Raw genomic sequence first — 24,909 nt, 5'->3', positions numbered from 1 at the left:
TTTGAACAACGTCGCATTTACGTAATTAATAATCATGAGCTAACCATTTGCCGTAGTAGGATCGGTCACCTGCCTGCGTCTCTCAGGTGCGCGCTGCGCGGTCACGGAAAACCGAAGTTAGTAAGATGGGCAATTCTGACACCAAACTTAACTTCAGAAAAGCGGTGATACAGCTTACAACCAAAACACAGGTGAGATTTGTTCTGTGTAAAGATTATGAATATTTATGTTGTTTCATATAAATGGTAAAACAACGCTGTGAACTGTAACAGATGGAAGATTGTCGTTCATTTTCTAATTAATAACATTCACCTGATAACTTTACAAACTCGCTTGAAGTGCTTAACTTTACGTTTAAAGTTAATCTTAAACTTGTCAAAGCATTTAACTGCATGTAAGGTAACGGAGATAAAGTTTGTATTACCCATATGGACTTAATATAGAAAGTGTGTAAATAAAATAAACGTGGTTATTTGTAGGATTGATATATCAGATATCCCCTATATCGGCCAAATATAACTGTTAAATTATAGTTATTGTAGTGAGTCAATGGTAAATTTGTTGTGGTTTATGATTTATGAATACCCCTCCCAGAAAATCAATGTTAAACTTTGTCAACAATGCCTGAAGTGAAAGATCTAAGTGGAGAAAATAAATGTGTTTAACTATACTTGTGGAGAATTTTAAAAATGTCCTTACAAATGTGAAATAAATATTAAAACAGAAATATTAAAATGGTTTCAAAGGGGCAGAAAGTTTTTGGTAAAGTTCCATGGGAACTTAATCTGGGGAATTTTGGAAATATTCCAAATTGGAAATTTAACAGGATTTTATGGGCATTTACAGCAATGAATGGAAATTATTTGGAAATTTACATAAACTATATTATATACAAACATAAAAAGCAAAAACATTTTGCTTGATCATAAGAAGACATGCATGCAAGGTTATAATTACCTGATACTTGCGCTCATCAAGCCTGGATTTATTTGATCAAAAATCTTTTACAAATCATTCTAATATTAAGGATTTCTGAAGGATTTTTATGCAGGCTTGATGAGCATAAGAAACATCCAGACTTTTGGGTGGTACAGGAATTCTGTATGATAACAAAACTGGCTAGCATAATGTAGAAGAATATGATCAAAAATCCCCCTTAAGTGATATATGGAGGATTTCCCCTGTTATAGGCAACTCTGCAATTTTTTTATTCCCATTAATTTGCGTTCCCATGGAAAGTTTCCAGCTTTAAAAATTCCTGGAATTTTGCAACCCTAATTAAATAGTCACCTTTAATAAAAAATATGTAACTCATAAATTGACAATGTGGTGCTTTAAATCCATTTTACATATGTAAGGGGTTTTAGGTTTAGTTAGGGACTGTGGGGGTCACTGGGGGTCACGCAAAGTCTCTTAGCTGTTTTGGTGAATGACACAAAAACTATTTTTTTTAAATAATGACTAGCAGTGCCAACTGTATTTATATGTGCTATTGAAATTAATGTTATTTTTCATTCATACAATCGCAAGAAAAATATAAACTACTAGGCTATGTTGGGTCCTGAAGATAGATTATATACCTTTCTAACTAGGTGGCTGAAAATGAAACAAACTTGTGGGAATCACATGAAACCTTGAAATTTTACCCTGAAATTTAAAAGGATTGCGAGTTTGACTCTCGTGTGATTTTGCAGCCCGTAGAGGCCTGTGATGATGTGTTCTGGGATCAGTTCTGGACTGACAGTGATTTGACAGCTCAGGATATTTTTGCATTGATTCCTGCTGCTGAGATCCGTGCTGTGCGAGAGGAGTCTCCCTCCAATCTGGCAACCCTTTGCTATAAGGTACAGTAACACATATATCATTTATTATAACTAAACTAACTGTTTTAGTTATCTCTAGCAGGTTAGCACACTGCAGGTTAACCTGTACTAAACTGAAAGAATTACTGCTGCTTCAGTGTGAAAATCAGTGTATTTTACAGAAACACTTACTTGCCCACATGTTGTTTTCTACGGATAATAATATAGTTTTCATTTTATAGCTGTTAAAGAATTGTTTCGATTCTTAAAGAGGAAGTGTACGTAAAGTTTTTGTTTGTTGATGAGCAAAGTGAAACACAACATGCTGGCACCATCACTTGGTAGCTTTTAAACTGGTAAGTTTTAAACTGAAAAGTGCTGTGTTTTGTAGGCGGTTGAGAGACTCGTGTTGAACGCAGACACCAGCTGTGCATGCGAGAAAGACAGACAGATTGTGCTGAGATGCACTCGTCTGCTGACCCGGATTCTGCCGTACATCTTTGAAGATCCAGACTGGCATGGATTCTTCTGGTCTACTGTTCCCAGAGCCGGAAAATCTGGGGTAAGAAGTACATTTGAAGGTTTAGTTTGAAGGACAGATAATGAAGATGTGATATATTTTTAGATAGCATCATTAGCTGTGTGGTGAAGGTAGCGTATTCATAAACTCTCAAAACTAGCATCAGTAAAGTTTGTATTTGAGATACACAGTGTAAATGTTTGTTTCAAACATGAAGTGTGTAAGTGAGAGAGTGAACTTTTCCTCCATTTTTGGAGTCTCCTGTTACCAGCCGTGAACACAGACCTGATTGTGTTTGTCTTGAAGAAAGAAGGTGTATTAAATATCCTGTAATTATACAGAGAGACACAACACAGATGAGGAGAGCAGATCTCCCATGAATCAATTAGATTTTCTAAATCACTTTTTGACATCATAAGGAAACCATTCTCAGACTGATGATGTGAATGTGTCAATTTTTGGTTTTATATAGTGCAGGGACTTTTATCACGGTTATATTTAAAAATAAACGTTTTTAATTATGCTTTAGTTGCATTTTAAGTACATTATGATAAATGTTTAAAATCATTTATTGAAATTTTTATAGGCAAATAAGTTTTGCATTTGATGACAGAAGAATTACAAATCTAAAGTCGCAACGAAATTGAAATGAAAAACTGTAATTTGTTTGGAAATATTGTGGTTTTTTTTTTACAAATGACCTATCTGTGAGCTTCATTCTTTTTTAAAAATTAACGTGCCCTTATGATCTTTAATAAAAAATGCAAATATCCTTCCCTCGAAACGATAGGCTTGTTTGACTTTATGCGGCGCCGCAAGAACCGACAGTCTGATGACGTAAAAATACAGCAAGGGCGATTCATGAAATCTGACAAAGTAGTCTAATTTCGACTAGCGGTACTTTGACGTCATCCGCATGTCCGTTCTTGCAACGCCGCATGAAGTTGAACTCAAATAATCTCTCTTTACTTTCAGTCATATGGTATGGCAGGTGGGCGGGGTCCGGGAAAAGATTGCAACAATTAGCAAATAGCAACATGACCCAACTTCAAATGATCCAATCAGTTCTCGATAAAGTCCAACCCTACCTTTATTCATTTCAAAAGCCATTTCACTCGGATATACATCACAATTGAGAAATTAAGACAATCACTACTTCAGTTTTGTGGCGACTTAAAGCGTAAATAAAGTCTAATGTGAAAATCTAAACAACCTATTTTTTCACATGCTTGCAGAAAATGGCTTACCCAAACAAAGTTACTGGGTTGATCTTTTTCACATTTTCCAGGTTGATAGAAGCACTGGGGACCCAATTATAGCACTTAAACATGGAAAAAGTCAGATATTCATGCTATGAACCCTTTAAGGGGGTTGCACACCGGACAAGAAGTGCCACATTTTTTTTTTAGAACGAAGCAGCACTGAGCTAGGACCCCCTTTAGACTAGGATAAGCCCTGTCCGGGAAACCGCCCCATAGAGTTATACACAATATTTCCCATGTTAATAATATTGTGCAAATTATCTTTGTAAACAGTATTATTAATGTCTAGTTACGGTTTATTTTGTTTGTATGTGAATACAGAATGAAAGTGATGATGAATCCACACGGCCGCTGGCGGAGTCTCTCCTCACCGCCATAGCTGATTTACTGTTTTGCCCAGGTTTCACTGTGGAGAGTAACCACAGGACCAGTGTGGTAACCCCTTTATATCACTATATCTTAAAAGCGGTCAGTTTATGAATTGGCTGTGTTACACCGGTTATAAAGACGATATGATCACTGTGTGTTTGTTTAGAATAATGCTGCTGATATTCAGTCCATAGACAGCTGTGAGTTCATCTGGGAAGCTGGAGTTGGATTTGCTCAGGCCCCGCCCCTTAACCACACCCATGACTCCAACAGGTCAGAGCTCCAACCACTCCTTTCCGGCTCTGTATATCACACTACTTCCTAATTCACATACTTTTTGTGAGATTACAATATTAGAAGTAGAAAACAAATGTGCCCCAATTATAAATGTTTCTCTTTTTCTCTTTCAGGACAGAGTTATTGAAGCTTTTATTAACATGTTTCTCAGAAGACATGTACCAGTCTCCATCTGACAAACACACAATTAATCCTTGGGTGTCGTTCTTTTGCTCTAGAGAAAACAGGTAAACACACACACACACACATTCAAGTCTGCATGCTGAGTTTTTCCAGTGTTGGTAAATTTCCTATTGAAACAGAAAGTTTGGAAAGTTTTTTTAAATCCTTATATACTTTTCCTTTCTATCTCTTTAAGACATGCCCTGCCACTCTTCACCTCTCTTCTTAATGTGGTGTGCGCTTATGATCCCATCGGGTATGGTATACCGTACAATCACCTGATGTTCTCTGACCAGCGGGGGGCGCTAGTGGAGCTGGCGCTACAGATCCTTATCGTCTCATTGGAGCAAGAGCTCATTGACGCCACAAACACGAACATCACAAATCTGAGCACAAATCCAGAAACAAGCTCATCTGATTCCAACATGAAGACACCTGCTGAGGGGTGCCAGGTAAAGACATCGTACATATCCATGCCGTCCTATTAGATTTGCAAGATAATGTACCACATTGTCCCGAATACAAGACATTTTTTTCATGGAAATGCCTTTTAATAAATTATGTCTTGTATTCAAGAATTAGTTTGCATTCAAACCAGATGTGGAAGATGCGGCAAAAATGCGCTATTTGGGCGTAATTGAACGTTTGAACATTTTGAGTTTACTCGCTTCATTCGCACGTCATTCGAGACATTCATGCAAAAATTCGCGTCATGGGAGAGGCTTATATAGCTTAAATTGAGTAAACTTACCAGATTGTTCGACCTCCTCACTCACTTTTTCCAAACAAGATCCTTTTAATTCCTGTAAAAGTACGAAGATGTCTCGTGTAGTGATTATGATTGTCCTCCATTGTTGTTTTGTTTTTCTGCCTCTGCTCACTTCCTGTAATCACATCACTGCTAGAGCAAGCTCCTGATTGGTTAACCCGAAGCAAAAGTCCACCAAAGTTCAGATTTTTCAATCCGCAAGGATCACACAGCAAGGCTTAGTTCGCACAGAATGCGTCATCTGTGCTTACCGTGCCGCAGGATGCCTATTCGCGTCTTTGCATTGACTTAACATGTAAATGACTCTCGCTTGCTGCCTCTTCAGTGTCTGGTGTGAACGCACCATTAGGTTATTACATGTCATACTGTATACCCCCAGGTGGCGCCAAATACATGTAAGTATGGTTGTCAACTGTTAATGAAATATTAAAAGGCTACGTGTTGTTTCACAATTAGATGGACAGCCTAAGCTAATTGTTATTAAATCCAGATGGACTACAGGTTATTAATGGTACTGTACGCCATATAAAAAGCATTAAAGAATGTGGGACACCAAACTGGTCCCCTTTGACTTGTGAGAGGTATTTTGAAATTAAAGCATTTAAAAAAGATAAGAGTTGAACTTCAAAAAGCATTTCTCCAAAAGGTACACTTTAAAAAAAGTATAATCCAAGTCATCTCATATTTGGGACAAAATGTTAAGTATGGTGAAAGTTTTAGGTCAATGCAGATTCCAGAGAATAAAGCTTTCTGTGAAATGCATTTCCATTTGTAAATATATTATTAGATATTATTATAAACTTAAAGCATTGTTGTATTGCACACAGTGTATTGCATCTTTAGGCAAGTTATCTTATATCGCATATCACAGGCTATAAAATGCTATCTAGGTGGGTACAGTAGTTTGGGTTTCAGGTGAGTGTCTGATATGATATGTGTGTTTGTTTCAGGCCACACAAGTTGAGAATTTGTTTGTAAACTACCTGTCCCGGATTCATCGAGAGGAGGTGAGACCCAGTTATACACACACAAACACATGTTATCATGTTATTATTTTGTTTTATGATGCTACTTAGCTGTATTTTTTAAGTTATGAAGGTTTTAATCAAAACAAACCAACTGCAGTTTAATTGATATTAATTGGAATGCACAACCAAAAAACGAGATTTCTGAAAATTTTTGCATCGAAACTCTTCAAATACTCTTCCTTGACCACCACTATACAATATGGTGTGATTTGTGATGTAAAACTGCATTCATTAAGAATTCTAGAAGCATCTTCACTAGTTAATGTATTAGGTTTATAAATAAGGATCTTAACTGTGTTATTTTTTCCTCTGTAGGACTTTAATTTTATCTTGCGAGGAATCGGTGGACTGTTGAATAACCCAGTGCTACAGACATATCTGCCCAATTCATGTAAAAAGATTCAGTTTCATCAGGAGCTGCTGGTTCTCTTCTGGAAACTCTGTGACCTCAACAAGGTACGAATAAGAGCTCATAATCATACACAAATACACGCTTCAAGATGAGTGCTGTATTATATTATTATTTTCATATCTGGTTTGCAAATTTTTACAACCCTACAATCAAAATGTGAGAGAAACTTACTATTTGTGCTTTTGATGCTTAAAGTTATTGTACATCAGAAGTGTTCAGTATTTGTGAATGTGTGTTTGCAGTATATATCTGTATAGTTCAGACTTTGATGTTTTTCATCTCTGTGTTTCAGAAGTTCTTGTTTTATGTGTTGAAAAGCAGCGATGTGCTGGAAATTCTGGTGCCAATTCTCTTTTTTCTGAACGATGCCCGAGCCAATCAGTGTAAGTCAACTTGTCATGGCTAAGGGCGACAATTCATGCCATTTTTCATGGATTTCAGGAGTGCATCTTCCAGAAGTTGTATTTGTCGACCGCATACGTCATCAACCTTTATTAAAAAGCAATCGTTACATTTTAAGGTAAGAATGAAATTACAGTGATTATATTTTTTTACTGAAATGTCAGAACCTCAATGATGTTTTTGGTCGACTAATACGACTTACGGAAGACGCACCCGAAATCCTGGCCAGGAGGCGTGATGGAAAAATGGCACGTATGGTCACCCTATCATAGCTAGAAAGTAACTCGTATAAATGCCACGTTAATTTTCACCTTTATGTCCATTTTGAGAGTTTTACGAGATGATGATGGTTATGAATAAAATCCGAGTTTTCTGATTAAATGTATTGGCCATTTTAATGGGTGAGCTAATGTTGCATCTTGTCTTTGAGCAATTTCAGTGTTATGGATGTGACATTTGCATTCAAAACTTGTAATATAATTTCTTCCACATTTTTAGGAATTCTGTGAATTAAATGCACAATCCAGAAGCAATAATACCCAATAAATGGAGAAGGGATGGTTCTTTAAAGAATGTTTAATATTCATTTTTGTATGTGCATTTATGAGGAACAAATAATGTTATAGATGTGACATTTTTCCGTTATGGACATGACAATTCAAAAAATTGCACTAAACTATGGAAAATCATAAAAAAAGCTTTAACCGAGACTTTGCATGGATATTTAAATCAACAAATATTGAAATCTAAGACACCAGTATGGTTAAAACGTTCTGAATACTTTTCATGTTAAGTTTGATGTTTTCATTGAATGGCCCTTTAACTATTGCTCTTATTAAGTACTGAATGTTGTTCATATGTATTTGTATACCTGTGTGTTTTCAGCACGAGTGGGACTGGTGCACATCGGTGTGTTTATCCTGCTGCTGTTGAGTGGCGAGAGGAATTTCGGGGTGCGTCTGAATAAGCCCTACACCGTACGCGTGCCGATGGACATTAGCGTGTTTGCTGGGAATCATGCTGACCTGCTGATAGTGGTGAGATAGAGCCACACACATAATGTAAATACAGTACATCTAGTAAGAATTAAAAGAAGTAATTCATGCACTCATCAGGTTTTTCATAAGATGATCACCAGCGGACACCAGCGACTTCAGCCGCTCTACGACTGCCTGCTTACCATCATAGTCAATGGTGAGAGTTTGTTTGTTTCTACTGCAGAAGAGATGTTAACATTACATGTTGTAGTACTGAAGACTTACTTGAAACCGGTATAAAGAAGTGAAGGCAGTGACTTCTCTTACAAATTCAAAATATGTGTTTGTTGCATCATGTGAACCATGTGTATCATGTGTCTTGTCAAAATGCGTTCCTGCTGCACACACATCGAAAGGGTTTATAATAAAAGAGACGCTCACGTTCACGAAATACTCGCTGACTCTGAAATTACTACACTTGAGATTAAGAGATTATATAGTGAGCGTCTCTTTTATCATACATGTATTAATGAGCTTTGCATCGTGCGCCCTCGAAAAAGAATTCACCGGTCGTCACTGGTCTAAAGACCTTTTTCGGTCTTGGTCTCGACTGGTTTGGACTCACTCTTTTATTTCAAGATCGGTCAAGACCACAACTGTGGAGATTTCACTAAATTGCTGGCTGATTTATGTTAACATCATTAATTTTATTGAATTTAACACGTTCTGCTTCAAATGCAATCAGTAACTTGTTTCTTATATGATGTCTTTTGTTATGTTGTGCCTGTTCAAAAATGAAATGGTATTATGTCAAAAATGGCAACAAAATTAATACAAATGCCCAAAATAATCAAGATATGATTGCAATACAACTTATTTAATTAAACAATATTACAAGGGCAAGAGAGCTGTTTTTATAAATGTCAGCATGATTGCAAATGTGACAGGGGTTTTACATAAACACTGACAAGAAGTTGACTTTTTTTCGGCATTAAAAATATTTAGAAACAAATCCATATCAACTCCTTAGCGTTTGTATTTGTTTGCTCAAAGGAACCTAAGGAAATTCATGTAATGCAATGATGTAATTATTATTACAATTATGACTTTTTAGGGTTAGACCTTGTGAAACTTTCACGTAAATTTGAGGTGTTCTGGTCTTGGTCTTGACTCAGTCTTTCTATTGCCTGGTCTTCTGACCCATCAAAGTCTTGGTCTCTGTGATCTTGACTACAACACTACATTAACAGAGGGTTTTCTCTGCTGTTTTTCAGTGTCTCCTTATCTGAAGAGTTTGTCTATGGTCGGCGCTAACAAACTCCTTCATCTGCTAGAGGTTTTCTCCAACGGTTGGTTCCTGTTCTCCTCGCCGTTCAACCACCACCTGGTTTTCTTTCTGCTAGAAGTTTTTAACAACATCATCCAGTATCAGTTTGATGGTAAGTGTATTACTAAAGCTTCACTTAATCTCATGCGCTGTCAGATTTTTTAAGATTGCTTTCTCTATCAATCAGGGAACTTTAACTTGGTCTACAGCATCATTCGAAAGCGCAGTCTCTTCCACCAGCTGGCCAACCTCTCTACAGACATCATTTCCATCCAGAAAGCTTTGCAGAAGAGAAGCAGAAGCAACAATCATGCGGAGTTGAATAATCCCTTAAACATGACGACCAGCGAGGGAGCGTTTAAAACCACACCTGTACAAACAGGCACTCTCAATGCAAGCTTGAAGGCAATGCCAGGTAACTCACTTTGTAAACTTTATCACACAGTATTTCACAATCTGGCTTTAGCACGTCACAATGCTTGTTTAGAATTGTGCCACATTCATAATGATTTCAGTTATTTATTGACTGTAAGATGATCAATGCAAATAAAACTATTCGATTTTAAATGTATAATAATTCTATATCAATATATTTAGCTTTTTTCCAATAATGGTGATATGGTTTCTAAACACATTTACGATAAACATTAGAACGTTCCATGTCCATTCATGTCACGTCTAAAAGCGCATGTTAAATGCTGATTAAGGTGCTTCTTCTGATGCCTGATCAGATTTAAATCGTTTCTCTGTACCTCTGTATCATTGTCACCATGCGATCAATAAATTTGGTTGGGAAGTTTAGTTTCGCGTGCACACATGAAACTATTGCGTACGCACTTGAAACTTTCACGTGCGCACGCAAAACTAAACGTGATAATTTCACGTGCACACACAATAGTTTCACGTGCACGCGTGAAACTAAACTTTATTTAATTTTTTCTCCATGTTCCCTTAGGGGCTCAGTAAAATACAAATTAAAATGAAAATCAATTTATTTATACAATTTTTTTGATATTATATTGTTTTATAGGGGGATGTTTCATAGACTTGGCAAATTTGTTCAGAAGTTTGTAGGTACAGATGTTCGTTGTGGGCATTCTAGTTTATCCCAAAACTTTTTTATCAGATTTATATCGTAGCGACTAAAATTTAGAAGTATATCGGCAATAGAAATTTTGGCCATTTGGTCCAGCATTACTGAATATTCATTGGTAAGTTAATATCTCAGTTGGTTTGTTGTTGATTGCAGGCATTGATAAACTAACAGAAAAGTCACAAGTTTCTGAGGATGGAAGTACCGTATTACTGGAGAATAGACAATCAGAGCACAGCTTTCAAACAGGAGAGGCTGTTTCAACCTCATGGAGAGATGACAAGGTACAGCGTTGACCCATCACCCCTAACCTTTAACCCCTGTCATCTTTTTAGCTTTATTTCTTGCAGAGAGTAATTGTTTACTTGAGGAATTATGTTTTAATAATGTGTTGATTTATTTTTCATTTGTTTGTGAAGTCTTTAAATGGGAATTGTGATGGAAAAGACAACAGCGTGTCCTGCACCTCAGACTGGACTCCATCTCCGGACTGGGTCAGTCACAACACCAACAAAACTTATACATATGTACATATGAGAAACTACATTGATGTGAACTGCAATTACGATAAATTGAACAACTCTTTCGGTGCAAAAAAGTCTCTAGTCACTCTTGACTGTCTTTTCTGGATAAAGGTAAAATCCTCAATATATTCAGTAAACCTCCTTTAATCAGGTAAAAACTCAAATCTAACGTATGTGTGCCGTTGTTCATCCAATTCTTCTTCTGTGCACTTAAAGGACTTTGCTAAAAAATATTTCTGAATGTCCAAAAGCCAGGGTTAATCGGTTTGAAGCGAATGCATTTGATGAACATATAATACGTGCCAGGAGATATAACGGTCAATAATATCAACTCATTTTTTATTTAGGTGGGGTTTAGTGCCTTTTCTATCTGAGCTCTTTATTTGTAGTGCTGTTATGTAGTATATACACTTATTAAAAAACATTTATCTACTGCATGTCTATGGCAATCTCATCCAGTGTGGTCAACAGTCTTGCGTGTTCTCTTTCAGGTCCTCTCCTGGAAGAGTAAACTTCCTCTTCAGACTATAATGAGACTGCTGCAGGTATTGGTGCCACAGGTGGAGAAAATCTGCATAGACAAGTGAGACATTGATACACAAACACACACGCGTGCATCTGCTGTTAATTCCCGCTGTGTTTATGATGCGTGTTTGTTTTTGCAGGGGTTTAACCGATGAGTCTGAGATCCTGAAGTTTCTACAGCACGGGACGCTGGTGGGTTTGTTGCCGGTTCCTCATCCCATCCTCATCCGCAGGTATCAGGCCAACGAAGGCACGGCTCTGTGGTTTCGTACGTACATGTGGGGCGTCATTTACTTACGGTAAGAGACACTCGGTCAAAATCAGTTTCTTTAAGACACTAAATGAATCCCCTTGATGAATGTATGCTAAAAGTTTTTTTATTGGTGCTTTTAAATAATACTCACTTTATTTTAAGGGAACAGATCATCACTTGTAGCAACAATTGAATAATCTTTATTATTTATAACACAAAGATGTTTTTCCCAGCTGATAAAAAGTAAAAAAAATAGGATTTGCTGTTATATGCAGAATTACAGCCATCACATTTAGTGTTATAATTTCTTGTATTCACACATGTGATACTGGACCACAATACCAGTCGTAATTCACACAGATATATTTGTAGCAATAGCCAACAATACATTACATTACATGGGTCAAAATGATTGATTTTTCTTTTATGCCAAAAACCATTAGGATATTTAGTTAAAGATCATTTTTCATGAATATATTTTGTACATTTCATATAGTAAATATATCAAAAGGGTATTTATCATTAGTAATGCGTGTTGCTACGGACTTCATTTGGACAACATTAAAGGCGATTTTCTCCATATTTACAGTTTTCTTGCACACCCAGATTCCAATTTTTTCAAATAGTTGTATTTATTCAAATTTCAGATGATGTATGAGACTCCATTTCAAAAATGTGACCCTTACAGCTGGTTTTGTGGTACAGTGTCACTCGTGTTGTCTATTCATGAGTACACTACTGCATGTATTCTTTTATTATTATTTTAAGCTCTGTCTCCCTCTACAGGACAATAAGAAAGAGACTCAAATTTATATGAATGCAAGCATATCACTTATTCTTGAAGTCTGGTGTCTTGGTATAAGTTACAAAAGTTTAGCTTGAACAGATGGCAGTCACACTTACTTTAAAAGATTTATAGACATGTTTTAAAGGAATTTTGCAGAAACACAACAAAGACTTTTGTTATCTTAACTAGATACATAAAAGATGCTGTTTTTAATGTTTCAGTACCGTGGATCCTCCTGTTTGGTACGACACCGATGTCAAACTCTTTGAGATCCAGAGAGTTTAAAGACATGATGACCACTCAAAACACCTCCCATTGTAAATAAAATCAACTAACATAAATGTAATCACAACATCAGGAAATTTTTTGTAAACTGTGCTTATACAGCTTAATATTTTTGTTTTATGTTCTTTATGAGTCTGGTTCCAAAACGAGATCAATCAGTTTTTTCATTGTACATTTCAATTAATATTGATCAAACTGCAATTGGTTTGTTTTGATTTAAGCCTTCAAAAATAAAAAAATACAGATAAGTAGCACAATAAAAAACATGATAACATAATAATAATAAACATGTTTTGACAAAAAAAATGAAAATATTTATCTCGTTTTTGAACCAAACTCTTTATATGTAACGCTGCAAAAAATAATTTTATAATCAGTATTTTGTTTTGTTTTACAGTAAAACATCTAAACATCCTTAAGGAATATAGAAGGTGTAAGATGATTATTTAAGAAAATAAAGTTTTGTTTTATTTTGTTTTGTTTTAAGAATTTACAGTTAAAAGATTCTGTATAAATTACAGTATACAGCTGTTTACAGTAACTTACTGTAGATTTAAATTTGTTATTTACTGACAACAGTTTGTTCAAAGTTAACTGCGCATTAAACATTAACAAGTCTTTATCTTTACTGAATAAAACTATAAAATAAAAGCCTCATGCAAAGCATTCTGGAAACCAAAATCTGAAGGAAAAAACTGAACAAGGTTGATAAGGATTTCTGGTTCCCAGAAAGCTTTGCATGAAGCTGTTATTTTATATTTTACTCTGTTAAGATAAAGACTTTGAACAAACTGTTGCCCAATAATGACAAAGTTAAATCTACAGTAAGTTACTGACAAATAGTTGCATAACTACAGCAAATTTTTATAGTGTAAGACCCTTTATTGGCAAACAGTGTTTGCTCTTTGCTTCATGTAAGACCAAATATTTTGCTAGCAAAAACAATAATGATTTAGAAAATAATTTCTTGCTGTAAATATAATAAAAGGTAGTATTCATTTAACCCTCGTGTGGTGTTCATATTTCTGTTACTTAGACAATGTTTGTGGGTCTAGTGGACCCACTGCATTATTTGTATCTTAAAACAATGCAGTCATACAAATTTATGTATAATTGTTTACAGATGTTTACTTTAGCCTTATTGCAGTAAAATAAACAGAATATATGGTTAATATTTGTCATTTACCACTAGTAGAGGACTATTTATAGATTCAAGTGCTATTCGTTTTTGTGATAATATGAAATAAGAGAAGAAAATTCTATTCTCCCCCAGATATTGGGGAAAAACATGTTTATCTTAAATAAGTATTTATCACTTTTTCATCTCAAAAACGTTTTTCATCACTTTGATGTTTAATTCTTTGAACTAAGTTTGAAATTGTACACATTTGTGTCAGTTTACACAGCACAAGCCCCATCTGGAAAGATGCCGTATCAGAACATATCATCCACATTGAACACATAACCTGTTCATGCCAGCCTACACAACACATAAGAAGCACATTTTTACCATGTAGCTGTGTTGCATATGAATTTGCTGTGTTTTTTAGAGACATATACTGTGTGTTCCTTCTCTATCTTATGTCCACACACACTGCAGTACAATGTGTTGCTATTGGCTACAACCTAAAATGATAAAAATGCTTGGATATAATTTTTACTTTCTCTATTTCTACTTCTCTATTTACTTTCTCTCTCTCCGCACTCATACGCACACACACACGTGCGCGCGCACACCATAGGTTTTGTGGTAAACCCATGGTTTTACAAATGGTAATCAATACACCAATTTACCATGATTACTACACTTTTACTATAATACAGCCATGGTTATTTTTTGTAAGGGAGATAATGGGAAAATGTAGAATGGTTCCTGTTAGACAGAAGGTAAAGTGTTTGGGACAGTGGGGCCAGACGAGTGTTCATGCTTGATATATAACATGTTGTATCCTTGCGCTGCTACAGCAAGTGCAGAAGGACAAAACTCTGACATGCATCCATCACATAATGTACAGACATATATAAAAACACACTCATGCACTCACAGGAGTCCCAGATAGAAGAAAAACAGAGTGAAGTTACATAGCACATTCAATTTTTACACTCTTATTAACCCCGGGTCCAGTGGACCCGAACACTACATATGTAATATAAATGTGTAGGGGGGGTGTACAGTGTACAGTCATTATAAAGCTGTTTATTTCTATGTTCTTTATAGAAAATGAGCCAAGGCCAATGAATCTGAGGTTGAAACAATAATTCATTGCATAATTTTTCTTTTAGTAAGCATTAAAAACGGGTCCCACAGACCCGAACACCACACAAGGGTTAATTTAACAATTTATGATATTAGAACCCAACTCCACAGTCTGTAGTGTGGTTTGCTTAAAAATGCATAATATCTTAATTATAAAGAAAATCACAAATACAATCATAAATAATAAAGCAACATTTAAAAATAAACACAAGTTTCAAGAACAAATTCTTGTTTCAATGACTTCTGGATTGTAAGGCTTTGATGTTTTTTGTTTTCTAACAAAAGAAGTCAGACATGAAATTGCAGTAGGTCAGCGAACAATTGTGTTGGTCAAAGGAAACTACTGTAGATAATGTATCAGATACCGGTATGCATCAGAATCTATGTTTCCAGTTTGTGGTCAGGCTCAGGCAGATATTAGGATCTCCATCAGGACACCAACAGAGTGCATCCGGTAAAACACGGTTAGTGGCTGACACAGGTTAACCAGAATAAACCAGGCTGAAAATCCATAGAACTTCTTCCCGACTCCGTTCTCAAACTGAGGGTGAGCGCCAAACGCTGAGATGACCCAGAGCTGAACAAACGGATAAAACAACACTGATTATACTAAATCAATGTCTTTATATCACCTGATGAATGTAGATTCTTGAGTTACAGTAAGGTAAATTTACATGTATAATGCACACTGTAAAAAAATGCAGTTAAAACAACTTGGTTTTGCGAGTCAATTCAACCTACTATTTGTATTGGCTTAAAAATGTTGACATAACTTATCAATTCAAGTTTAAATTGTTTAACTTATTTTTTTAAGTTAAAGGAACACAAAAATATGTGTTGATTTGACAAAAAGGCTGATCACATTTTTTACAGTGCAGAAATGCAGTTATAGTCTGTACTATTATTGTGTAAGATCACTTTCAAAAAGATGTATGCACAACTTTAAGCATTCATATTCGTATTTTTACCAAAATCAGTTTTTCAAATCAAAAAAGTGCAGAACTGCGGTTATCCATTATTTTTAAAACCGGTCAAAATGTCACTTTTGTTAAATAACATTTGAAGCAGCGTCAAACTTGTCATGAAAATGATAAATGAATATTTACTCGTACTGATATCTCGGATGTCAATGTTTGGTATAGTTTAAATTCCGATGTAAGTGCAAATGTCGGTTCTTGTCCATAATGCTGTTTCTTATAACTGTGCATACACAACTTAAAATAAAATAAATCTTAAATGTTTTTTGAGGAGCCGTCCTTTCTCCATTTCTTGGGTATCATTGCTTCTGGTTTGTGCTTTTTAATTCACAGAATTCTTACAAAGTATGTTGTCTCCCAAAAAACCTTTTTTGTCACATCCATAACGCATGCATGTTTCCTTCGTTTAAAATAGAAAACATGAGTATAAACTGATATTTTTCTGATGTATTGTCTGTCATCAGGGGTTTAGGAAAATATAAACAGATGGTTCAATATATTGGTAATAAACCATACTGAACAAAACAGCTAAAACCATCATATTCTGGTTTTTGCTGGTCTTTCAGCTTGGTTTTTGCTGGTGTAGCAAACTGGTTTAGCTGTGTTTTGGTCAGTTTTAAGCTGTTTGATCTGAACAGCTGACCCACAAGCATTGCCAGGCTGGCATATTACAAGTTTTGACTGCAAATGTCACTCAATTGCATTAATCTTTGCTTTTGTGTTTTGCATTTGCATAAAACTTGGTTTGAATTTTACACAAATTCAATATCTTCAATTACACTTTGGAGTGATGATAACCGCATACAGAAATCTTTAAGTTCTTACCATGATGTTGGACATGATAAGAAAGGCTGCGATCTCTTTAATAATCCTCCTGTTCCAGTAATGATGATCACGAGTCTCCTGACGGTCAGTAGTTTTTTCAGGTGTGTTGTTGCCTTCATCAAACAGGACGTCACCTGCTGTTGTGTCCACGACTTTTTCACCGTGCTCTCCTTTCTCCTTATGAACATGAATGATGACTCTCAGTATCTCAGATGTCTGGTAAACACTTATGTTAAATGTTTTTAATGGTACAAAGATCTGCTACAAGATTTACAGCTCTGGAAAAAAATAAAGAGACCACTTCAGTTTAATCTTTTATGAACATTTAGTCAATTCAGTTCAGTGTTCGCTAATATGAAGACTGAAATAAGCACCCAAGAGCAATGTGAAAGACTACGAGCATGGGACACATGAAATCCCTGGTTTCAAACTAATACAAAATTTTGACTCCTAATAAATTAACTTGTTTTCTTTGCAGTACTCAAGATTGAGAGTTTTGCATTATTTTGACCAGTTTGTCCAGTTTTCATTTTTGGCAAATACAGTATGATATTTCGGATAAATATTGTTACAGAATGCAATAAAAATTATTGTTTTACTTAAGCATGTACCTGTCAGTAATTATTCAGAAAAACTGAAAATAATTGTGGAGTGGTCTCCTAATTTTATCCACAGCTGTATGGTATTTTGCTTAACAAAAAGCTGCGAAACACCTATTTTGTTTTTATGAAGTCTTAACCAACAAACCTTATTTGTAACGTTTCTTTCTTTCTGGCCTTTCTCTGTTTTCTTACACCTAGAGTCTTTATGTGGTTGGTTTGGGTGTGATTGCAGTCTTTGGATGATAAACACATTCTGCATCAGGAGCTCCAGCAGGCTGAGAATAGAGAAGGACATGTCCATGTTTCCCATGATGCCGTTGGGCCCCAGGGACAACCCGGCCACTACAGATAAGTACGAGAGAGAGAGCTGCCCCAATGCTGCACCCAACAGCAGTACCACATCTAGACTGCGAGTGGGATTTTTAACCTGTTGTGTGCCATCATCACTGATGTGCCCTTCACCCATCTTCTGGGTTGTCTGGATTACTGTGCCCACAAAAGTGCTCAGCACCATGACGGGAATCAAACCCAGGTGGAAACCATAAAACAGCAGGAAAGCGGTGTTACGTTGGGCCTGCCGGTCAACAAACACCTGGTACAGCACAAACACAGTGACACCCGTCAGCAGCACCAGTAAACCCAGTACAGGACCCAGCAGAACCCCACCATCATGTAATCTGTGCAGCGTGATCTTCTGGGTCTGATGTCCGCCCGTCACACGACGGCCAACGTTCTTCCACATCACGTACAGCATACAGCCAGCCATAAGACAGAACTCCAGGTTAAACGGATACAAAACTGCACAACTTTTCTGCAGCACCACACACGCACGTTGAGCACACCGGCAGCGAGTGCTATTACTCAAATCTGAAATTGTGTATATGAGTTAATCATACTATGCATTGCATTTCATCATGTATCAGATTACAGATTTGACATTTGAAATGACATACTATGACTTCATAAAAGCAAAATGTTTTAAAGAGTGTACAGGGTTCCCATGAGTCCTTGAAATCCTTAAAGGTTTGTGAATCTGAGGGGGAAAATTCAAGGACCTGGGAAGTTTGTGAAAATATATATACATACATAGATACAGGTCATTAAAAGTGCTTGAATCTATTTTATTCAAGAAGTTTTCTGGAAAAAAAATCCATATTATTCCCTGTGTAGTGTAGGATAATATTATAAACATTCTAGACTTTTTAAGCACACGTGCTAAACTGTTCGTTTTAAATGCTTTTATCTTCTGTATGTGAATGTTGATTCATACCAAAATGCTTTTTTGCATAGTTGTGTTTGACAAATGAAAACGTCTCTGGTTACGTATGTTACTGTTGTTCCCTGAGAAGGGAACGAGACGCTGCGTCTCCCTTGCCATACTTCCTGTGTCCCTGTAAAGTCGTCTTTGGCAATATTTCAGATAGTGATATACTTCCTGGCTCCCACGTCACCCTGTCTTTGTCATTAAGCCTCACCATTGGTTGAATTTGATATACACATTCAGACACACTTACCCCTGGATGCGTCAAAAAGTGTCACCGCAGTGACGCAGCATGAGTTCCCTCGACAGGGGACTTTAACAATGTATCTTTAAAGGTAACACGATGTAACCTTGCTCTCATTTGAAATGTGTCCCCACATTCAGTCCTTGAATTTGAGGGTATTGGACCTGGAAAGTCCTTGAAAGCTCCTTGAATTTGAAGTTAACTAAGGTGTGGGAACCCTGAGTGTAGTTTTAGAGCATTTTTAATCTCTATTAATGTTAGTTACAACTTTGTGTTTTTAAAATATTTTTTCCAAAAAATTTAAGACAGCAATTAATTTTTTTACAGTATAAATCCTAAAGTTAACATAACATAAAATAAGAATAATAAATGCTGTAGAGGCATTGTCAATTTATTAGTTTATGTTAGCCAATGCATTTACTAATGTTAACAATATATCTGCAAAATTTATAGTTTTTTAAAATGCATTGTAAAATAAATATAAATTTTTTACTTTAATCAACTTGAATTTACAATTCATTTCAACTTTCTTGACTAGTGAGGAGTTGCTATTAATAATAAAAATAAAGTTAAATTAGCTTTTATATTATAAGTTATTTAACACACACTGTAAAAAATACTGCCTTGTTTTGTTAAATCAACTCAGATATACAAGTCATGTCAACAGAGATGAGTTGTCACAACTTAAAAAATATACTTAATTTTATAAGTTATAACAACTCCCCTGTAGTTATAACAACTCATCTCTAGTCAAGATAAAATAATAGTAAGTTGAAATTACTTGTAAATCCGAGTTGATTCAACAAAACATTTTAAGGCAGCAAAGAATTTTTAAAGTGCAGTAAAAAGTTAAAAGTTGGATCAACATGAAAACTGTACGACAATTGGATACACTTAAAAAAAAAAAAATTCAACTTAAAATGTCACTTTAGTTTCACTTTAAGTGAAAATTTTAGGTTGAAAAATATATATTACTGTAAAAAAAAATGCAGCACGAAGTTAAAAACCACTTGGTTTTGCAAATCAATTCAACCTACTATTTTAAGTTTTGGCTTAAAATGTTGACATATACTTATAAATTCAAGTTGAAATTGTTTAACTTAATTGTTTAAGTTAAAGAAACATAAAAGTAGTTTCACTTTATACAGTGTGGTTTTATTTATTTTTTTATATATATAAATTCCTCAGAGGCCAAAAAAGTTTAAATAAATTATCATTTCAAATTTATTAAACTTTAAAATAAGTGCAACAATGATTTTTTACAGCGTGCATTGTCATTTTTGATATGTCCCTGCTATGCTGCAACTTCACTGAATTTTAATGAGTATTGTGTAATAATGATATGTAAATATTAAGAAATATTAAATTACAACATAATCATATTCATTCATTGAAGTTTTCCCAGTTGCTGCACAACAACAATGGCCCTTATGTATGAATGCTTCAGTACATTCATTTATTGCTCTGGTGAAGCATGTTATTATATGAGGAGGTGAAAGGGTTAATTTACCTGTGTTGTTAATGTCACCTAGAGGTAAGATCTGGTTCCCCATCTCGATCTCCAGATGAATGGCATCCTGTGTGACCGCTCGAAACCACAATAACACATCTGTGCTTAAAGTCAGCATCAATCCGGATCTATATTACAATAAAAACATCATTTAAATAAAAAATATTTACCAAAATATAGGAATATAGATCTTTTAATTGATGCTTTTTATTTCAAACAATCAATGCAGGTTCAGATGTATGTCCAGTACCTGGTGAGCATTGTGTGTATGTGTGTACAGTCTTTAGAATGAGCCCACAGCAGATACGTCTATAAGAAATTAGATGGTACAAATACAGTGATATGAGCTTACAAAACACACACAAGTTGATCAAAAACAAACAGTGAAACTACAAAGCAAAACCCATTGCACAACAACATGTATGTGCAACGGTGAGGTCACAGGGTTCAGGTCAATGTTTGTTGTACTCACCTGAATGAACAGAAATGGTGCCTCAATGAAGGGTAATAAAAGTTTACCGATCGAGCGGCACGAGGTCATGAAAATGTTGTAACCCATCATGAAGACACACAGTAACAAACTGGACCCCGCAAAAAGCAACAGGACCCCTGGGACACACACAATGTATAAACTGATACACCTCATACTAACACATACACAAAAATCTAGCTTTTTTTCAAATCAACATATTTATGTTACTTTAACTTAACATATTAAGGTAGTAAAAAAATTCAATGTCAACTATTTAATGCTTAAAATAGGAGATTGAATTGACTTGCAAACCAAGTTGTTTTTTAACCTCACTCTGAATTTGTTTACAGTTTGGTCAAAAATATTGGCATCATTTTGAGCAAGGAAGGCTGTGGAAATTAAAATTTCATCCAAAAATAAGTGAGGGATCTCATTATGTAAATAAGATTTATATGTCTAAATATAGGAAATGTCACAGAGCAGGTCACTTGTTTTTTATCTTTTTGTTTTTTATAAAACCTTGTCACAAAATTGACCCAGAATTTTAAAGATCCAGCAGTATATTTTCTATATGCATCAAACTCATCTCATGCATTAAAGCAACTTTTTTTATGAGAGCAGAGGATTTTTTTCTTGATATCCCAAACAACATGTTGTGATGCAGTAATACTTTGTAAAGTTCAACAATCAAAACTACAATCTTTGCCTATATACTAAAGGTGGATATTGTTTATATATCTGCCTATAATAGATAAATATCAACACATTCATCCATCCATCATCCTTCATCTAACTATCCTTGTGTAATGCAGCAATCCATATATATACATCAAATATAAAATAATCCAAATAGTGAGTTATTTCCCCTGATATTGTATTAACAGTTATTATTTTGATATGTTCTCATTTCATTATCGTTGTATACCTGAGACTGTGTGACAACTAACCCTGCTGTGAAAAAATGTTTTCAATCCCAGCTATCAGTTACTAGAAGTTGCTGACATGTTTCAAAATGCTGTTATGTTTTAGTGACTCAAATATTGTAAAGTTAGATTTGGTGACTTACACACCCAACTCAGAAATAAAAAAGATGTTTACTTTCATGCCAAAACCCTCTTTGTTCAATATCTTAATCAACACACATCAAAACTTGCACAGGAGATCATCTGACAGTAAGAGAAAAAGATCAAAAGCACAGATCTGTTAAGTAGCCATGATACAATTAACCCTCATCTGATTCAAATCTTCACTTTATTAAAGACTGTAGGTGTGTCATCGCACAGGAATGTGTTAAGTAGCTTCGCCTCCGGGAAAACACATTAGACTTCCCACAGCTCCTAACCGACATTTCCATGACTTTGTTGACATGTTGTTTGTGAATTACCAGATTGAAGATTTCATACAAAAGAGCTCTCATCTTTCCAATTAAATATTTTGAGAAATTTTTAGTCCATGCAAAATAATATATTTCCATGACTTGTACAAATGTTATTAAGATAAATTATTCGAACAATAGACCGAATTTATCATTAGCACACAGTGATGATGGTGTAATGATGATGAAGGATATCCATTACCTGTGACTGTAGCGCCCCCTGCATGATGGTCAGTATAGGGGCTGATACCCGGCAGTCTGCGAGCCCACAGCAGAAACCAGAGCATCCATATCATGCTCAGTACCATCAGTATCAACACAAACACCTCGGGCTCCAAAAAAACCTCTCCGAGCTGGAAAGCATCTCCTGTCACCAGACAGCCACCAAAGAGAACCAGATTGAGACCCAGCAGTCCAGAGATGAGACCACGTCCACTGGGAACAAGCAGCATTGCACGCGCCAAACCATTGGTGCCATGCACAGATGACACCACTGGGTTCTCATCACGGTCCAGATCTGTGGTACAATCAACAGGTTTGGACGATAAATTTATCACAGAGTTTTCCACCATAACTGCAACCCTGTAGCTTCTGCCAGATAAACCAGACTCACTGGTGTGTGTGTGTGAAGTTCCCTGCCTATAAACAAAAGACTCCTACCAGTGGGTGTGTCATCTGCGTTAAATGCCAGCTTAATATATATGTACACATATACACTACAAGCATTTCATTAGAGAGACCACAATCCTGAAAACAATCATCTTTATTGTTATGTGGCAAATACAAATTATGCAGGTAATTGTTGGCCCTTCCCAGTTGGCACCAGAAGCCACAATGGCATATATAAAATTGGTCTCCATTTCATCCAGAAAATATTTCCAAAGTGCATCAAACCTGAGGAAAACCATATGGAAATAAACAAACCCTGTGGTCTGTTGTTGAATATCAATCATTTCACTGGATTTCAGTGTTGATGATTTGATGATGTGATCTGAGAATTGTTCTGTTCTTTTAAGCTTATCTTGTTGTTGTTGTAGGTCTGTAAGCTCAAACCTGCTCTCGGCACCAGAGGCTTATTCACGTAGATCATAGTTTTATAAGCAGAGGTGAAGTCTGGCGCAGCCAAATCATCTTCATTTTCACAAGAGAAACCTGTGTAAGGTGCACAATTATACAAATGTTGACACCTGATGCAGGATAGGCTGGATCTTTTGGTCTATACTTGTGCAATTTGTTATATCTGTTGAAAAGCAATTTATTGTTTCTGAGTAAAAGAGAACACAAATTAAATAAGTAGCCTATTTGATCCCCAAGCATAACATAACTTAGTAGTGGTGGAAAACCCTTGCTGGTAAGATGTGTAGTTCATCAGGTCACCAGGTTTGCACAGATCTCTGGAGAGCACAGAGCATCTCTAAATCCTTATTTCCTGGCTGTCACTTGGCAACTTGAAGTTTCAGTCCCTCCACAGATTATTAGATTAAGGTCTGGACTCTGGAGACCTAACTGGGTAAACAGTTTGTCCAGTTTTCATTTTCTACAGATAACATTTTTATTTGAAATATTATCTGTATTTTGCCTAAACCTTTACCTAAAATATTAATAAATTATTGTCCATGTGTTATCTATCTTTTCAGCAAATGTGTGAGCAAGCAATGATCTCTGATAACTTAATCCAGCTATGCTCCAAGAACAGAATAAACAGATCATTAAAATAGATTAGCTCGGTGGATTATATTATATTGGATTTGTTATTTGATCTTGGATGTAGGTCTAAGTGACATACAAAGAATGTTCTTATGTTTTATAAAATATAATTAACACAATTAATTACCATATCTATTGGCTTTTATATTTTGTGTGTTAACTAATGTTTGACAATTTTTCCATATAGTTGTTGTTTTATGCATTTTCTCGCTGTTTAAATATTCCCAAAATGACAAAAGCCTAATATATGTAATACTTAATTCAATGTATGTCATATTAATGAGCCTATTGATATTTATTGTATTATTTATTTTAAAACATTTAATCTGAGATCCTTCTCCGAATCTGTTATCGCAGGTCTTTATGCATAGATTGTAAACAATATTTAAACATTTAAACAGCCCAAAATTGTGCAAATAAATTGTGCAAATAAAATTAAAAGAAAATAAGAGAAAAAAAATAATAATAAAGTCAAAGATTTAAAAGAATAAGGAGGGTATACAATATAATCCTTTCAAAGGAATAATTTGCCATTGTAATATTGCATAGGCTTGGTAGCTTTACGACTTGAAAGTCCTTTCAATGTTTCAAAATAAATTTTTATTTAAACCTTAAATTGGGTAATAATGGGCCGTACTGCATTTATGAATGTAAAACTTACCATATAAAATAATACAATTTAAAAAGAAAATATCACCTTTAAAGAAGTCATCTTTTTTCTGTATTTTAATTTTCCCCCAGAATAATTCCAGTATGCATTCAAAGAAAAGATGTAGGACTACAATAGTATCTTACTACAAAATACATAACAATCTTGAAAGATCATTTTTTTTTAAATATACCTCAATAACTTTAGTTATTATTGTAAGTGCAAACTAAAGGCCA

At 35.3% G+C, this 24,909-nt stretch overlaps 2 protein-coding genes across 5 annotated transcripts; one reads left to right on the top strand and one right to left on the bottom strand.

Moving 5' to 3' along the window:
• Positions 1–49: 49 nt before the first annotated feature.
• hid1b (HID1 domain containing b) lies at positions 50–14,062 on the top strand. 3 transcript variants are annotated; one of them, XM_073814954.1, is made up of 19 exons: positions 50–191; positions 1,695–1,844; positions 2,194–2,364; positions 3,906–4,052; positions 4,141–4,226; positions 4,364–4,477; positions 4,609–4,864; positions 6,132–6,188; positions 6,525–6,665; positions 6,914–7,004; positions 7,909–8,060; positions 8,139–8,217; positions 9,275–9,439; positions 9,515–9,742; positions 10,577–10,704; positions 10,840–10,914; positions 11,436–11,527; positions 11,610–11,768; positions 12,731–14,062. In XM_073814954.1, the coding sequence occupies exons 1-19, from the start codon at positions 126–128 to the stop codon at positions 12,792–12,794; spliced, it is 2,421 nt and encodes an 806-aa protein (XP_073671055.1). In that variant the 5' UTR covers positions 50–125; the 3' UTR covers positions 12,795–14,062. The 3 variants fall into 3 exon arrangements, with proteins under 3 accessions (XP_073671055.1, XP_065116737.1, XP_065116736.1); XM_065260665.2 differs by having other exon boundaries at positions 3,906–4,019; positions 12,731–14,061; XM_065260664.2 differs by having other exon boundaries at positions 3,906–4,019; positions 4,120–4,226; positions 12,731–14,061.
• Positions 14,063–15,128: 1,066 nt separating this feature from the next.
• On the bottom strand, positions 15,129–22,904 carry LOC135757594 (proton channel OTOP3-like). Of its 2 annotated transcripts, none has more exons than XM_065272207.2 (7): positions 22,520–22,904; positions 20,943–21,079; positions 20,721–20,779; positions 20,471–20,598; positions 17,601–18,322; positions 16,854–17,030; positions 15,129–15,628 (listed from the first exon to the last, which is right to left on the bottom strand). In XM_065272207.2, exons 1-7 carry the CDS (start codon positions 22,887–22,889, stop codon positions 15,458–15,460), a joined length of 1,764 nt encoding a protein of 587 aa, XP_065128279.2. In that variant the 5' UTR covers positions 22,890–22,904; the 3' UTR covers positions 15,129–15,457. The 2 variants fall into 2 exon arrangements, with proteins under 2 accessions (XP_065128279.2, XP_065128280.2); XM_065272208.2 differs by having other exon boundaries at positions 16,854–17,027.
• Positions 22,905–24,909: the final 2,005 nt, after the last annotated feature.

This window comes from Paramisgurnus dabryanus, chromosome 1 (assembly GCF_030506205.2).
Source record: "Paramisgurnus dabryanus chromosome 1, PD_genome_1.1, whole genome shotgun sequence".
Taxonomy (NCBI): domain Eukaryota; kingdom Metazoa; phylum Chordata; class Actinopteri; order Cypriniformes; family Cobitidae; genus Paramisgurnus; species Paramisgurnus dabryanus.
Note: the sequence above shows the minus strand (reverse complement) of the source record. Positions and strands in the feature narration are given on the sequence as shown.

Excerpts from the sequence above, each read along its gene's own strand:
- hid1b (XM_073814954.1), top strand. The coding sequence starts at position 126 with ATGGGCAATTCTGACACCAAACTTAACTTCAGAAAAGCGGTGATACAG. Across the intron at positions 6,666-6,913 it reads AACTCTGTGACCTCAACAAG|AAGTTCTTGTTTTATGTGTT; the intron begins GTACGAATAAGA and ends TCTGTGTTTCAG. Across the intron at positions 8,218-9,274 it reads GCTTACCATCATAGTCAATG|TGTCTCCTTATCTGAAGAGT; the intron begins GTGAGAGTTTGT and ends GCTGTTTTTCAG.
- LOC135757594 (XM_065272207.2), bottom strand. The coding sequence starts at position 22,889 with ATGGTGGAAAACTCTGTGATAAATTTATCGTCCAAACCTGTTGATTGT. Across the intron at positions 17,031-17,600 it reads AAAGAAACGTTACAAATAAG|GAGAAAGGAGAGCACGGTGA; the intron begins GTTTGTTGGTTA and ends CATGTTCATAAG. Across the intron at positions 15,629-16,853 it reads TTATCATGTCCAACATCATG|CTCTGGGTCATCTCAGCGTT; the intron begins GTAAGAACTTAA and ends CCGTTTGTTCAG.